The sequence below is a fragment of the Oncorhynchus gorbuscha genome, linkage group LG10 (genome assembly GCF_021184085.1).
Source record: "Oncorhynchus gorbuscha isolate QuinsamMale2020 ecotype Even-year linkage group LG10, OgorEven_v1.0, whole genome shotgun sequence".
Lineage (NCBI taxonomy): Eukaryota > Metazoa > Chordata > Actinopteri > Salmoniformes > Salmonidae > Oncorhynchus > Oncorhynchus gorbuscha.
In genome coordinates this window covers 71,606,260-71,623,903 of record NC_060182.1, presented here as the reverse complement: position 1 = coordinate 71,623,903, position 17,644 = coordinate 71,606,260, and the positions used below count along the sequence as shown (strand labels likewise).

The 17,644-nt window shown below is 48.4% G+C and overlaps 1 protein-coding gene across 2 annotated transcripts in view; it reads right to left on the bottom strand.

The window, feature by feature from the left end:
- LOC124046489 (kinesin-like protein KIF26A) overlaps nucleotides 1-17,644 on the bottom strand; it is a 108,635-nt gene that overhangs the window by 45,199 nt on the left and 45,792 nt on the right. For both annotated transcript variants that reach the window (XM_046366908.1, XM_046366909.1), the window contains 2 exons: nucleotides 12,137-12,607; nucleotides 5,121-5,314 (listed from right to left, as the gene is read on the bottom strand). In XM_046366908.1, the coding sequence (XP_046222864.1) occupies nucleotides 5,121-5,314; nucleotides 12,137-12,607 (665 nt within the window). The remainder of the gene's footprint in view (nucleotides 1-5,120; nucleotides 5,315-12,136; nucleotides 12,608-17,644) is intronic.

Here is a 17,644-nt window from a genome sequence, read left to right as displayed (position 1 = left end):
TCCCTACCCCCATCCTCCTCCTCCTCCTCTTCTCCTCTCGCCTCCCAGCCCTTCCCTACCCAATCCTCCTCCTCTTCTCCTCTCGCCTCCCAGCCCTTCCCTACCCCCTCCCTCCTCCTCTTCTCCTCTCGCCTCCCAGCCCTTCCCTACCCCCATCCTCCTCCTCTCCTCCTCTCGCCTCCCAGCCCTTCCCTACCCCCATCCTCCTCCTCTTCTCCTCTCGCCTCCCAGCCCTTCCCTACCCCCATCCTCCTCCTCTTCTCCTCTCGCCTCCCAGCCCTTCCCTACCCCCATCCTCCTCCTCCTCCTCTTCTCCTCTCGCCTCCCAGCCCTTCCCTACCCAATCCTCCTCCTCTTCTCCTCTCGCCTCCCAGCCCTTCCCTACCCCCTCCCTCCTCCTCTTCTCCTCTCGCCTCCCAGCCCTTCCCTACCCCCCTCCTCCTCCTCCCTCCTCTCGCCTCCCAGCCCTTCCCTACCCCCATCCTCCTCCTCTTCTCCTCTCGCCTCCCAGCCCTTCCCTACCCCCTCCCTCCTCCTCTTCTCCTCTCGCCTCCCAGCCCTTCCCTACCCCCATCCTCCTCCTCTTCTCCTCTCGCCTCCCAGCCCTTCCCTACCCAATCATCCTCCTCTTCTCCTCTCGCCTCCCAGCCCTTCCCTACCCCCTCCCTCCTCCTCTTCTCCTCTCGCCTCCCAGCCCTTCCCTACCCAATCCTCCTCCTCTTCTCCTCTCGCCTCCCAGCCCTTCCCTACCCTCATCCTCCTCCTCTTGCCTCCCAGCCCTTCCCTACCCTCATCCTCCTCCTCTTGCCTCCCAGCCCTTCCCTACCCTCATCCTCCTCCTCTTCTCCTCTCGCCTCCCAGCCCTTCCCTACCCCCATCCTCCTCCTCTTCTCCTCTCGCCTCCCAGCCCTTCCCTACCCCCATCCTCCTCCTCTCCTCCTCTCGCCTCCCAGCCCTTCCCTACCCCCATCCTCCTCCTCTTCTCCTCTCGCCTCCCAGCCCTTCCCTACCCCCTCCCTCCTCCTCTTCTCCTCTCACCTCCCAGCCCTACCCCCTCCTTCCCGTCATCCTCCCTCTGTATACTGAAACACACACACTGACCACTCTGCTTGGACAGACCCTGACCTTTAACCCCTCCTGTCTAGAGGCTATTTTATGGTCCATCTAATAGCCAATGGCTCATTATTGACCCGGGCCAATCTTTGTTTCAGCACACTCTGGTTGATAGGGGGAAAATAATGGGTGACAGCAAGAGTTGAATGGGGATTGTAAAATGTCAATACTAAACTACATGTTGTATGCTTATTTGCTTTGACCAAAGCATTTCGTGTCATTGAACAATACCTTTACATTGTGAAAAATGTCTCCCTACTGAAGCTATAAGACACCATTCTTCATGAATGATGGTGAGTTTGAGAAAATAACAGATTTATGAATGAAAAAATTAATGGAAAAATGAAAGCTTAGAAGAGTTTTGATGAGCAATCAGCAACCAGTAATGACAGTGTAGTAAAAGGAGAGTAATAGTTCAGCTTCTATTGTTGAATTCATATTGAGGCCCATTTCCTGCCTACATAATGACCGGAGACATTATGGAGAGGAGACCCAACCTAAACCATTTTCCCTGGGCAGGGAGTAGGGGAGCCACATGAGAGAACACTCAGCTTAACTGAGTCTCCCAGCAGACAACAACACTGAGAGTAATGGTAGTTGGAGTTTCTGGGTTGTCAAATGAACATTTATAATCAAATGCTTTTTTAATGGACCAGACAAGTTTAAAATAATGTTGAATGCTCGAGTTAAAACATTAATTATCTGCACCAGAGGCAATCACTAAGAGGAAGTGGTATTCTCTCTCTCCTTCCCTCTTTCTCAGTCTCCTCTTTTTCCCTCAGCATCTACCTAATTGCATTCTAATTAAAATGTCATCTGTGAGTTGGACAGCTTTCCTGAATGTCAGGCAAGTGTCTGTGGAGCTACACTCCAGACAGGAGCAACCATTGTTTGGTTATTCTGCTCAAATATCCTGGCCTCTCAGCACTTTCACATGGATTTCACTAATTGTATCTTTAGAGGACAAAAAGGAATATTAATCACAAATATGTTTTCAATCAGCCCCAAAAGATGAATGGCTAATTTGTTAATTCAAATGTCAATGGGAGAGAGTGAGAAGAAGGAGATTTGTTAAACACAGTTGTGCTTGCTGACTTCTGAGAACTAAAACACTGTTACTGCAATCAGCAGTGGTGGAACACAACCCTAGCCTGCACACTGACCCCGATGCTAGAGTAAAGATGAAGATGACGGTGATGACAATGATAATGAATGACGATGATGATGGAGGCTTACATTCTAGTGCTTAAAGCAGTGCAGGTGCTTGTGGAGGCAACAGCTGCAGTACCTGAGGAAGTGGGTCTGTTTCCAGTCTAGCCCAGTGCATCTCAACCGCCTACCGCCCAGCCGTCCACCGCCCTGTATCTGAATCTGTGGAATGTGATGCTGTTTAAAGCTGTCCGGGCCCCGTCATCACCATCCTTCTCCTCGCCAAGTCAAACAACACACATTCTTGGCAGGGAAGTATCTCTGGGATGAAATGAAAGGTGGAACCCTTCACTGCTTCCACCACCTCCCCTCATGTCCCACCAGGATGCAACTGATGGGAAAAACAAGTCCCCCTCCCTTACTGAGAGACACACACAGCACGGCTTGTCCAGCCCTCTCTTTTTCAGCTCTCGTCCAAAGAAAACAGTAGAAATAATAAATCAGCCTCTGAAACGAACCCTGTCCACATCTAGGTCACAACTCACTGCTGTTCACGCTTGACCCGCCAAGTATCTCACAGGAAGTGACACGTCCAGGAAGTGACACATTTAGAAGAGCATTTGGAATATCCTCCTTGCCAAGGGAGAGGCCCCATGGTCCCAGTCTTATACTTTGACCCCACTAAGGTTGGCGAGGGGAGCTCACTTCGAGAGTTTGGAGAAAGCCAAGCTCCTTCCCTGTTCCCTCAGGATGTCACCGTCACACTACACAACGTCCCCCTCTCCTGTCTTCTCTGCCTCCCAGGGTTCTGCCTCCCAGGGTGCAATGCTCTAACAACCCAATAGATCATCCTTACCCAGCTTCCCTCAGGATGAAATTAATTATGTCACACAGCTCCTTGGGGAGTCGAGGCTGTACAGGGAAGGTACACACAGACCAATCTGCCTGAGACTCTAGCAATGACATCTTACCGCATTAGCGCAGCCTATGGAGAGCTGTCTGTACCCCCAGTGGAGGCACATATATCCTCCAGAGCATTAGCATTGCCATAGCTAAATGGAGCAACTCATTCTGAATGTACACAAGATCAACACTGAATACAAGCTACATTAATATGTTACTACAATAAACTGCACTAGAAACTTTTAATGGAACCAAACAACAAAAAACACAGGTGTCGATACAGTGTGTACATACTGTGTGTACATACTGTGTACACAGGTGTACATACTAAAGAAAATAACAATAGTACAAACTATGTGCTTGAACCTAAGCCCCTTTGTGAGACACTGTCTTTACATGTATAACATTATATAATACCATTATCCATTCACGGGCACTGGCGCCTAGCTAAATGTATGCTCACAGTCTATTCTCCACACAGCGTTCCAGCACAGCCTAATGTATGCTCACAGTCTATTCTCCACACAGCGTTCCAGCACAGCCTAATGTATGCTCACAGTCTATTCTCCACACAGCGTTCCAGCACAGCCTAATGTATGCTCACAGTCTATTCTCCACACAGCGTTCCAGCACAGCCTAATGTATGCTCACAGTCTATTCTCCACACAGCGTTCCAGCACAGCCTAATGTATGCTCACAGTCTATTCTCCACACAGCGTTCCAGCACAGCCTAATGTATGCTCACAATCTATTCTCCACACAGCGTTCCAGCACAGCCTAATGTATGCTCACAGTCTATTCTCCACACACCGTTCCAGCACAGCCTAAAGTATGCTCACAGTCTATTCTCCACACAGCGTTCCAGCACAGCCTAAAGTATGCTCACAGTCTATTCTCCACACAGCGTTCCAGCACAGCCTAAAGTATGCTCACAGTCTATTCTCCACACAGCGTTCCAGCACAGCCTAATGTATGCTCACAGTCTATTCTCCACACAGCGTTCCAGCACAGCCTAATGTATGCTCACAGTCTATTCTCCACACAGCGTTCCAGCACAGCCTAATGTATGCTCACAGTCTATTCTCCACACAGCGTTCCAGCACAGCCTAATGTATGCTCACAGTCTATTCTCCACACAGCGTTCCAGCACAGCCTAATGTATGCTCACAGTCTATTCTCCACACAGCGTTCCAGCACAGCCTAATGTATGCTCACAGTCTATTCTCCACACAGCGTTCCAGCACAGCCTAATGTATGCTCACAATCTATTCTCCACACAGCGTTCCAGCACAGCCTAATGTATGCTCACAGTCTATTCTCCACACACCGTTCCAGCACAGCCTAAAGTATGCTCACAGTCTATTCTCCACACAGCGTTCCAGCACAGCCTAAAGTATGCTCACAGTCTATTCTCCACACAGCGTTCCAGCACAGCCTAAAGTATGCTCACAGTCTATTCTCCACACAGCGTTCCAGCACAGCCTAATGTATGCCATAATTCAACAATGGCAAGGACAACATCTTCATGGATTAGGTCCACATCACGCTAGACTCTACACTCCTCGAAAAAAGGGTTCCAAAAGGGTTCTTCGGCTGTCCCCATAGGAGAACACTTTTTGGTTACAGGTAGAACTCTATGGAAAGGGTTCTACATGGAACTCAAAGGGTTCTCCTATGGGCACAGTGGAAGAACCCTTTAAGGTTCTAGATGGAACCTTTGTTTCTAAGAGTATAGTGCAGCAATGAACCATGACCTTATTGTGTAAAGACAAGTCTCCACACAGATCCCTTCCACAACAGCATGCCGTACCGAGGTAGCCAACCACACACACCCTAAAGCCACCACAATACAGCACAGCAGACCCTAATCATCATCACTCTCAGCCCTTTGTCAGACTCTCTCTTCAGGTGTGATTTCAGTGAAAGGGGGGTTGTGTACTGTGGACGCAGCTTACCTGATGAAGAAGGAGGCCGCCGCAGATGCGCTCTGAGTGGAGGTGGAGGTGGGGCCAGGGGGGCCGACGGCACACTGTCCCAGCTGGACGGGGCTATTCTGTCGGCTGGGTGTCAGGTTACAGCGGGAGCTGGGGACAGGGGCCATGGTAGGGCCAGGGATGTCCCTCTCTGCCTCCTCCATCAGAACTTGTGCCTACAGAGGGACAGAGAGACAGACAGAGACAAAGCGAGACAGAGAGACAGACAGAGCATTAGCAATGAGTGGGCCTCAAGGGTTAACCACCACTACTGGTCCTCCACACCTCTCTTCCAGTCCATTTACTCCCTCTCTCAGGACTATTCACCTCAGCACCAACTAATTACCCACAAGATGGCAAGGACACTGTACTGGACTGTAGTGTACTGGACAGGACTGTAGTGTACTGGACAGGACTGTAGTGTACTGGACAGGACTGTAGTGTACTGGACAGGACTGTAGTGTACTGGACAGGACTGTAGTGTACTGGACAGGACTGAACTTATCCTCTGCAGCAGAGGTAACTCTGGATCTTCCTTACCTGTGGCGGACCTCATGAGAGCCAGTTTCGTAATAGCGCCTCATGGTTTTTGCAACTGCACTTGAAGAAACTTCCAAGACATTTTCTGGATTTACTGACCTTCATGTCTTAAAGTAATGATGGACTGTCATTTCTCTTAGCTTATTTGAGCTGTTCTTGCCATAATATGGACTTGGTATTTTACCAAATAGGGCCATCTTCTGTATACCACCCCTACCTTGTCACAACTGATTGGCTCAAACACATTAAGAAGGAACAAAGGCACACCTGTTAATTGAAATGCATTCCCGGTGACTACATCATGAAGCTGGTTGAGAGAATGCCAAGAGTGTGCAAAGCTGTAACCAAGGCAAAGGACAGCTACTTTGAAGAATGTCAAATACATTTTAATTTGTTTAACACTTTTTGGGTTACTACAAGATTCCATATGTGTCATTTCATCGTTTTGATATCTTCACTAATTTTCTACAATGTAGAACATAGTAAAAATAAAGAAAAACCCTGGAATGAGTGTTACTGTACATCAGCAGCTAATTTGCCATGTGTGAACAACTTAACGCACAGCTTGACTTAAACAGGAAAATAAATATTTAACACCCAACAACGAAAGAAACCTATACATCTACACACAAACCATAAGCAGTGAAATTCTACAGTGGACACTTCTCTGGTAGGCCCATGGATCTTGCTGTGTGAAAGTATGTTACAGGTTGAGATGTAGAGGGGCAACAAAGCAGAGCCTGTCTGCAGCGCTGCCTGCCAGCTGGGGTATGAGTCAGAAGCAGAAGGAAGCTGCCTCAGCCTGGCCCCAGGAGTGGTAATGACTATGGGTGATGAGGCAGGCTCTTGGAGTGCTGGTCTGGGGAGAGAGAGACAGGTAGTAGGGGGATAGGGGGTAGTGGGGTTCAGCTGGAAGTAGAACAGTGTTCTCTCTCTCTTTGGTCCAGCAGAGGGAGTGCTGACAAAGTCCACTGATCACACAGGCAGCCCATAATAAAAATCACGGTTCCTACCAGGGTCTCCATAACAACACAGGGTTAATCCTCACCCTAAATCACGAGTATATCAAACTGTACACTGATCAGTGAAAGTGTACAAGAACCAGTTTGAACAAATGGTAGAGTTAAGCCTGTAGTTTCCCTTCACATTCATCCTGGTGACACATCCACTGGGTAACCAGCAACCTGAAGTCAAACACGGTATGTCGCTTGACAGGATATATTTTGTCAACACCAACCAGTCCCTCTGCATATTTACTCGCTCAGTGTTTGCCCTCAATTCATGTTTGATAATTAAAACAACATAATTTACAATCTTCTTATAAAGTGTAGGCCCTCCAGTGTATGCCATCTGTCAACGGAGGAAGACAGCTTAACTATTTACAGTGCATTCAAAAAGTATTCAGACCCCTTGACTTTTTCCACATTTTGTTACGTATTCTAAAATGTATTAAACTTTTTTTTTTATTCATCAATTTACACACAAAATCTCATAATGACAAAGCAAAAACAGGATTTATATTTTTTTGCTAATGTATAAAAGAAAAATAAATACTTTTAAATAAGTATTCAGACCCTTTACTTTGTTGAAGGGCCTTTGGCACCGTTTAAAGCCTAGAGTCTTCTTGGGTATGACGCTACAAGCTTGGCACACCTGTATTTGGGGAGTATCTCCCATTCTTCTCTGCAGATCCTCTAAAGTTCTGTCAGGGTGGAGGGGAGCATCGCTGCACAGCTATTTTCAGGCGTCTCCAGAGATGCTTGATTGGGTTCAAGTCCGGCTTCTGGCTGGGCTCGCAAGAACATTCAGAGTAGCCACTCCTGCATTGTCTTGGCTGTGTGCTTAGGGTCATTGTCCTGTTGGAAGGTGACCTTTCACCCCAGGCTGAAGTCCTGAGTGCTCTGGAGCAGGTTTTCACCAAGGATCTCTCTGTAATTTGCTCTGTTCATCTTTCCCTTGACCTGCCGTTGTAAAACATCCCCACAGCATGATGCTGCCACCACCAATCTTCACCGTAGGGATGGTGGCTAGTTTCTTCCAGATGTGACACTCAGTTTCTTCCAGATGTGACACTTGGCATTCAGGCCAAAGAGTTTAATCTCAGACCAGAGAACCTTTAAGTGCCTTTTGGCAAACTCCAGGCGGGCTGTCGTGACATTTATTTCTGGCCTGATTGGTGGAGTGCTGCAGAGAGGGTTGTCCTTCTGGAAGGTTCTCCCATCGCCACAGAGGAACTCTGGAGTTCTGTCAGAGTTACCACCGGATTCTTCCCTGACCAAAACCCTTCTCCCCCGATTGCTCAGTTTGGCAGCCATCTCTAGGAAGAGTCTTGGTGGTTCCAAACTTCTTCCATTTAAGAATGATGGCGGCCACCGCGTTCTTGTAGACCTTCAATGCTGCAGACATTTTTCGGGACTCTTCCCCAGATCTGTGCCTTGACACAATCCTGTCTCTGAACTCTAAGGACAATTCATTTGATCTCATGGCTTTCCTTTGACCTCATGTCTTGGTTTTTGCTCTGACATGCACTGTAAACTGTGGGACCCTATATAGACAGATGTGTCTTTCCAAATAATTTTCAATCAATTGAATTTATCACACGTGGACTCATATCAAGTTGGAGAAACATCTCAAGCATGATAAATGGAAACAGGATGCACCTCAGCTCAATTTCGCATCACATAGCAAAGGGTCTGAATAATAAGGTATCTGTTTTTCATTTTTAACACATTTGTAAAAATTCTAAAAACCTGTTTTCACTTTGTCATTATGGGGTAGTGTGTGTAGATTGATGACTTACATTTATTTTAAATTCATTTTAGAAAAATGCTGCAATGTAAAAAAAAAATGTGGAAAAAGTCAACGGGTCTGAATACTGTCCGAATGTGCTGTATATACATAGCTGACATGCGAGTGCTATACATCAACATGCAGCGGCATACATTCAAACATTCACATGAACACAGCCACCTCCGGCAGTAAGGCTATACCTCATACAAGCACTGACACTATAAGCTTGTCATGATCACCACATGGTTGTTTTTAATCCCAAAGGAATAACTCATTGACTATATCTCAGAGAGCCATGTGCTCGCCTGTTATTATTAATAACCACAAACTTATTAGACGCCCGACATCCATGTTATGTTGTTCCTGATGTCCATGGATATATAAGACCACGCATTGAACATGCTTATCTAGGATGGCATTTCCGCTGTGTTGAAAGTCCATCATGGTCCGGGTTCGATCCCAGGCTGTGTCGCAGCCGGCTGCAACCGGGAGACCCATGTCCCATCTCGCTCTAGCTACTCCTGGTGGTGGGCCACACTGACTTCGGTCGCCAGCTGGACAGTTTTTCCTCTGACACATTGGTGCGGCTGGCTTCCGGGTTAAGCGCGCATTGTGTTAAGAAGCAGTGTGGCTTGGCAGGGTCGTGTTTCAGAAGACGCATGGCTCTCGAACTTCGCTTCTCCCGAGTCAGTATGGGAGTTGCAGCAATGGGACAAGACTGTATCTACCAATTGGATATCACGAAATTGAGGAGGAAAAAGGGGGTAAAAAGTACCAGAAAAAAGAAAGTCCATCATGATGGGACAGCAAGGGCCTCTTGTACGTGTACATGTCAGGGTTATGATTTCTGAAGTGCGTGATGGAGAGACAGCTCATTTCAGTTTGCGCCCCGAGCGCAGATTCTTGTCACGCACCAGAGGAAGCAGAAAGACTAACGACAGCGTCTGTGACAGGACAGGAACTCAACATGTACAAGAGAGATGTACCTGTGTGACATCATCCAGAAAGACTAATGTACTTCACACACTTAGGCAGTAAGCCTATCTGGACAGCTCATCCACAACCCTGTCATAGATTAAGCCAATGGTGGTGTCAGGTTTTAGAATCAAGTGGCAGCAGGTTCGAGGCTCTCGTTGGGGGTGTAACCAGAATAGACAGCTCACCCTAACACATATATGTCAGAGAGCATTACCCCAGGAGAGCGACTCAGGCAACCTGCTCTCCAATGCAGTAGGCCGTTATGACCACTGATGTCCCTGGTTGAGTCCCTGGTTAAGGGATAAGCATGCTGCTGTATGTCCTGGTCAGGTAATTAGGTACTCTCAGGGGTATCATGTGTCCAGGACCATTGACACGGAGTGTCAGTAATGAGGGGACCTACCACCTTTAAACCCCCAACCCCATGGCCCGACCGATTGCCACTGCTTCCCAGGGAGAGGAGGAGGGTGATGTGGAGAAGGAGAGACAGTAAGCTTCCAATACAGGCAGTCTCAAGCCAACCGGGCTCAGTGACTCCCTCCCCATCAGCAGTCTAAAGAGCCTCCTCCCCTCAGAGCCCGAGCCTAGCAGCGATCCCCAGTGACCTCCGATTCCACTGTTCGACAGGCCATTACTGCCGAGGTGAAATAGACCCTGCTAATCTGGGCACATCCTGATCCAATGGCTTCCTCAGCCGCTGTTATTGGTGGAGGAGTGTATAAGGGTGTATAGATATACAGAAAAATCGACAACAATTTCATGTGAATAGTGGACAACAAAAATGTTGAATTTTCCTCAAATTGACTGAACAGTCTCCCTCTCCCACTGTGTGGCAGAGTGCCATGCAGGCCCAGCTGTACCGTGGCAGGCAGCAGCCCAGATGTTCCTCTAGGTTTCCAGTGGGTAGCAGAAGAGTCGAGAGGTCACACCTGGCCAACAACACACACTAAACCCCCAGGGTCAAGAGCAGCGGTTTTAGCAGATTATTGCGCATGTGATTGTGGATTTTGCAGAGCAGAGGGCAAATCACAGACTTGGGTCAATCAATTTTGTCGTTTTGTAGTGTGCACTGTTCAGTTCAGCATTCACCACTCACACTCTAATGTTACTTAGAATGACTGAACTGTTAATCTAACCACAACCAACATCAGGGGTTAGAAGTTAGAGGCTTTAAATGAACAATGGAGTGGGGAATTCAACAACAGATGCTGTGATTTTTACTTTGTCAGGTTTTGGGAGACTGGAGTTCTGTAGCCGACCTCAGAGGTAGGATGTGCAGTCTCCTCCATTTAACACAATGACCCATTCTCTCAGTGAGCCCATTATCCCAGCTGTTAACTGTGATAGATTGTTTAGATTCTATTGTAGTGTAAAGTGGACCCCAAATGTAATTCCAAGCCAGAGCGTTTTTGCTATATATATTGTGAAGGTTTCAAGGTGCCCTATAATGGGCTGTGTGCTGATATTCTGGGGCCTCGGGCTCTAGTCTAAGACACTCTGTAGGATTGCTGTCAACAGGGGCCTTCTCCCTTCCTTCGTCTGCCCACCGCTCTGAAGAGTTTTACACTGTCCCCCCAAAGAAATCAAGTGGGTAATTGTGAATTAAAGCGCAAGCCTTTCAGGCACAGCGCAGCTCCGAATCCTCCATGGCCCATGTGGGTTTTCTGTCATTCTGAGGGATCTTGTTTTTAATGAAAGAAATGGGCTTTAAAAAATAATGCCAGAAACATTTCTGCTGTGTTTGTAAGTCAGTATCCTGAAGGACCATTTGTGTCTCTGAGGAGGCCCAGGCTCAGCCATGTGGCATTGTGCAACGCTTCATCCCAGCTCCCATCGGCTCTAATTGCTTTTAGACATGTAGGAGGAGAGCACAAGTCGGTCTCTCTCCCTATATGCAGGGCCTTTTGATTTGCCCTAGATTGCACAGATGCTATTAAAAGCTTCTGGCGGCCTCACATAAACTGGCACTAAAGGCACTTGTTGACAGTCAAAGAGGAGAAAAACCTGTTCCAGAATAAGGAATAACACTGGCAGACGCCGTAATTGAGTCCAATGCCATATTAAGTAGAGGCAGCAAAACCAAAAAATAAAACTGAAGAGCCATTAACAGCTTCTGATTGACAACATAAAAGTAGAAAAGATGAGCTGGTGAGTTTGATCAGTGCACTCAGACTCCCTAGTGTAGAATGTCACAGCAGTGTGTAAGACACAGGTTAGAGGCTTGGACCAAATGTCCCTCTCACTGCAGGAAGAAACCTCTTCCATATAAAAGGACAACATCCCATAATGATAAGCCTGGAGTAATGTATATTACATGGGGAATGTGTCTGTATGGAGCCATATAGTATGCCTGAGAGGAGCGTTAAAGGGAAGATTGTAAGGTGGTCATTGTGTCTTGGTCTCCCCAGGTAGACAGTACCACACAGGAGCCATTACCCCTGAGGAATGACAGGTCCAAGGTCTACGTGAAGTTTCTTCTCATTTCTCTAAAGGTTTAAGATTGTCCATCGTCAGACGTTGTTCTGACCAAGGTTATTGAAAAACGTTGAAGGCAACATTGATAAGAGTAACAAGCTGTCTTTTCAAAACATTTACTAGATGTGCTTGGATGCATGCTACCCCCAGACAGGGTAAACAGTGTATCTGTATAAATAGTAATAATGATGAACATTGAAGGGCAGAGCACGTACCGGGCTGGACTGAGGGAGGAAGTTGTTGACCCTGGAGATGCTCCACATGCCTTCCAGGTACTGCTGGGCCTGGATGGTGACCGATCCCAGGGTCCCGGTCAGCTGCCCTCCCCCAACCATCACCTGGACACTGGACTTGGGCCCAGCAGAGACAGAGGAGCCCTGCAGACAGCCCAGCTCCCGGCGCCCCGTCTCCCCTAGGGGCAGGACATTGTGGGCATGGGGGTGGGCTTTGGAGGGCTGCCTCACATGGGCACTGGAGGAAGAGTGTGTCAGTCTATGGGGCTGCCCAGTGAGGGTGGTGGATGGCAAAGCGGGCATGTTGTGGCTCAGGATCAGGGCTGGGGCGCCTACTGTCTGCAGGGCCTCCTGCCTCAGCTGGTGGAGGGGAGTAGAACACACCTGGCAGCATCCATCATGGCTCCCAGGCACTTGGAGCTGGTTGAAGACGAAGGCTGCGTAGCCAGGGTCCTGCAGAGGAAACACACAGAGAGGGGGGGTGGTCAACTTAACATGGTTCCATTCAGAAAAAAAACATGGTATACTACATCATATCTCCATATCAGCATGATTGGGGGGTTTCCTGGGTGTTGTTCATATTTTCCAGGCGTGCCAGACAATGGCTATCAGTGTGGTCCCTCCCAGAGGCTGCCCTCTGATCTTAGCTCTACCTCCCTCCATGTCTGCCCTAACCACATCCACATCCTCCCCCTCAGGAATTCAGTTTGTTTAGACTGAGCTGCTCTGGTTGAAACCAGAGACAGCAGATCATGTTGCTGGTAGATGTGCTCATAGCTGCCTGCCTGGGCCTTGGACCCAAGTCAAACAACAAGGGCAAATGAAGAGATAAAAGGAAGTTTGAGGCATTAGTGAAAGACACATTCCTCTGCAACACCAACTCAGTCAGACCCTTCTCCAACATTCTGCAAGGCTGTTTAAGGCCCCAGAACAAATGAACCTCATGAAGGGTTTTGCGCGGCACCGCCTTATTAAAGGAGACCATTAGAGGCGTGTCCTTTCCCTGTCTGTTAAAAGACTCCCTGAAGTGTCCTCAGCTGGAGAAGAAGGGAGTTGTGGGGGTTTAGAGAGGGAACTACAAAATAAAACAACAGCTGAGCCAATCCTAGGAGCTCAGTGTGGAATATTTACATATGAGAACAGTCCCAGCATGAAAACATATGATAAAACGCCCAGTGTGAAAATACCCATCTCCTCCTGATGTCAACTCACAAAACCCAGCCTTTCACTAGCGATTACAAGTCAAGTGGTCTCCGCTGTTCTTATCATGCAAGTGAGGTTCTAAGATCACTTTTTCTCTCTCTCACACACACACACACACACACACACACACACACACACACACACACACACACACACACACACACACACACACAGTCTCATAAGAGGCATAAAGGGGCAGTAACCTCCCGGCCACTGGAGCAGAGCTCTAAGACAGGAGCCCACAGATACATAATGTTTATGGGGCCTCTGTTCCTCAGAGCCTCTGTGGTGATCAGGAGGAGTGAGACGGCCTGGCCAAACAACGACACCGCCTTAACGCAGTACCACTTAATACAGCAGTCTCCACAGAGCCACAACCCAGGGACTTTAAATCTCTTCCCTCTGAAGACAGCTCAATACAGAGACCTTTAGGTGACCTCTATGTTAGAGCCCTATGCTTATACCTACAGTATAAATGGTTATCATTATTATGAGTATATTGCACTCCACTCCCTCTATTGCTCTTGCTTACTAACAGCCAAGCCACGGCAGAGGACATTGAATCATCATCTTCATTTGGTCCCTGAGTCTAAGCAGTGTAAGCAGCCCCTATATATCAATGCTCTATCCACCGCACGGATCCAGTCCTCATGATAATAGAGATCGATCGCCAGGCACGAAGATCCAGAGAGGGACATACAGTGCCCACAGAACGCCCCTGGAGAGAGGATGCTGCTGGGCTTGGCCCTTGGCAGGACACGGCTGTGCTGGTCCCCTAGTAAGTCACCCTGGATAAGAGCATCTGCAAAATTACTAAAATGTAAATATGTAGAAGTGAATGGTTTTTCAAGGGAGAATTCAAAGGAGCAATATGGGTTTAATATGGTTTACTTAGTGATATACTTTAATAAATTATTGATCCCACGATACTGACACTATTGGTAATGCATAGTCAGAATTGATGTTAGGCTGGAATAGACTAAGTCTGAGTATTTACTGGAGATGATGTCCCAGGTCTTATCGTAGTGTTGGGTGGGGTTGTGTTGGCTAATGGAGGAGATGTTTGCTACAATTATCTTCTTAAGAGCACTTATGACAACATTCCAATGAACATGCATTTATGTAAGGTGGCTTAAAATGTAAACACCATAAAGCTTTGGAGAACGATCTGAGGCCGGGAGACACTGATACATGTGAGGGACCTAACCTGAAGGCCTTCTATTTCAACCTGTTTAACAAAAGGGCAGGTTCTGAATTCACCAGGTCTGAGACTAATCAGAAGAGAAATCGGAAAGAGACAGCGAGAGAGGAGGGGGGAGAACATATCACCACAGATGGAAACGGTCTTTGGTTGTGAGAGGGGACATTAAAGCAGCCATAATCAGAGTAACCTACCCTGGTCTCCTGGGCTCCCCTCCACCCATTCCTTACCCTTCAGCCTCCCACCAAGCCAACCATACCTCACTTCAGGCCATGACTATATGGAAGAAATTAATTCCTCTCTCCCCATACCTTCCTCCATGCATTTGTTAGTTGTTGATTTAGGAGAGCCAATAAAAAACAGCCACAAAGCTCCGCCCATCTGCTATTCTGTAGGTTAGAGAATGGGCTTCCCTTGTGAAGCTGTCTCTGAGCTTTATGCTCTGGGGAAGAGTGAGCCGGAGGTCAGGGGTAGGAAGTGGATAATGATGATGATGGTTATGATAGTGGAGAGGATGATGCTAGCCCAGCTTGGAGGTGGAGAGTCTGAAGGGCAGATAATATGTGATTGTCTCCACATCAAGTATGACTTCAGCGAGCCTTCAAACTAAAATAATGGGATAGGGCATGACTTTAAGTCAGACCTTGGCTCTTTGGATTTTACAGGCAAGTTCTGAGATATTTTAAACACAAACCGATGGCCTGAAGAGGTTGTGTAATGCCTAATGTAGAATACATGAGACATGTGACATACTATACATGCATTGAGGCCTGACGCCATATTCGCTGCAAGCAGGGAACGTCCTGAGGACATTCGGCGACGTTTCAGTTTGGGCCCTTAAGCGTTTCAGGCTGCCGTTCTGAGACTTTCATTTTACTGGTCTTTAGGACGACATGTGATGGCCCCAAGGGAACGTTCTCTGGGGGACCTTTTTAATAGTTCCCGGTTTGTCCAGGGGATGTTTTTAGGACGTTCTTGGGATGTTGTGTCATGGTTCCTGGAGGTTTTGTCAAGTTCCCGGTTGGTCCAGGGGATGTCCCCGAGAACATTTTAAGGACATTCTCGGGACGTTGTGTCATGGTCCCCTGGAGGTTTTTGTCAAGTGATGGTCCCAGGTGTCCCAAACCATTATATAGTAAAGTAATGAAATGGTATTGGGGTTGTAAGGTAAGTGGTACACTATTCAGATAAAATAACAATATGATTACATTTAACATGATCACTAGTAACGACTTTTCAATATGACCCCCACCCGGGATGTGATCTCACAACCTCTGGATTTGGGGTATGCTAACCTTTCTGCTGAATTTCAGAAGTCCCCGACACATTCATTACCTTTAATACATTTCAGCACTTAGCAAAAAAGTGCCATCTGCACTAGAGATCGGCCGATTAATTCAGGCTGATTTCAAGTTTCCATAACAAAATCGGTAACCCTTTTTGGATGCCAAAAATCTTCACATAATCACTAGTTAACCTAGTAAAATCATCAACCATGTGTAGTTAACTAGATTGTCCTGCGTTGCAGAAAATAAATGCGGTGCTGTAACGGCGCTCGTCTGTTGTAAGAAGAGAGTCAGACCGAAATGCAGCGTGTAGGTTACTCATGACTTTAATGAGAGTATCGCGGTACATGAAATAACTGATATAAGAAAACAACAAACGAAACGTGTAACTAATTACAGCCTATCTGGTGACTACAATACAGAGACAGGAACAAACACCCACAAAATACAAAGCGAAAGTCAGGCTGTCTAAATACGGTTCTCAATCAGAGACAACGACAAGCACCTGACTCTGATTGAGAATCGCCTCAGGCAGCCAAGCCTAACTAGACACACCCCTAATCAGCCGCAATCCCAAATAATACAAACCCCAATATGAATACAACATATAAACCCATGTCACACCCTGGCCTACCCAAACATATAACAAAAACACAAAATACAATGACCAAGGCGTGACAGAACCCCCCTAAGGTGCGGACTCCCGGACGCACCTCAAGAGCATAGGGAGGGTCCGGGTGGGCGTCTGTCCATGGTGGCGGTTCTGGCTCGGGACGTGGACCCCACTCCATTAATGTCCTATTTCCTCCCCTTCGCGTCCTGGGATAATCCACCTTCTCCGCCAACCATGGCCTAATAGTCCTCACCCAGATCCCCACATAACTGAGGAGCAGCTCGTGACAGAGGGGCAGCTCGGGACAGAGGGGCAGCTCGGGACAGAGGGGCAGCTCGGGACAGAGGGGCAGCCCGGGACAGAAGCAGCCTGGGACTGAGGGGCAGCTCGGGACAGAGGGGCAGCTCGGGACAGAAGCATCCCGGGACCGAGGGGAAGCCCGGTACCGAGAGGAAGCCCAGTACCGAGAGGAAGCCCAGTACCGAGAAGAAGCCCAGTACTGAGAAGAAGCCCAGTACTGAGAAGAAGCCCAGTACTGAGAAGAAGCCCAGTATTGAGAGGAAGCTCAGGCAGGTAGTAGGCTCCGGTAAATCCTGGCTGGCTGGCGGAACTGGAAGAGTCAGGTTGGCTGGCGGAACTGGAAGAGTCAGGTTGTCTGGCAGATCTGGAAGAGACTGGTTGTCTGGCAGATCTGGAAGAGACTGGTTGTCTGGCAGATCTGGAAGAGACTGGTTGTCTGGCAGATCTGGAAGAGACTGGTTGTCTGGCAGATCTGGAAGAGACTGGTTGTCTGGCCGCGCTGGGCAGACTGGGAGCACTGGCCGCGCTGGGCAGACTGGCCGCGCTGGGCAGACTGGGAGCACTGGGCAGACTGGGAGCACTCGGCAGACTGGGAGCACTGGCCGCGCTGGGCAGACTGGGAGCACTGGCGGCGCTGGGCAGACTGGGAGCACTGGCCGCGCTGGGCAGACTGGGAGCACTGGCGGCGCTGGGCAGACTGGGAGCACTGGCGGCGCTGGGCAGACTGGGAGCACTGGCGGCGCTGGGCAGACTGGGAGCACTGGCGGCGCTGGGCAGACTGGGAGCACTGGCGGCGCTGGGCAGACTGGGAGCACTGGCGGCGCTGGGCAGACTGGGAGCACTGGCGGCGCTGGGCAGACTGGGAGCACTGGCGGCGCTGGGCAGAC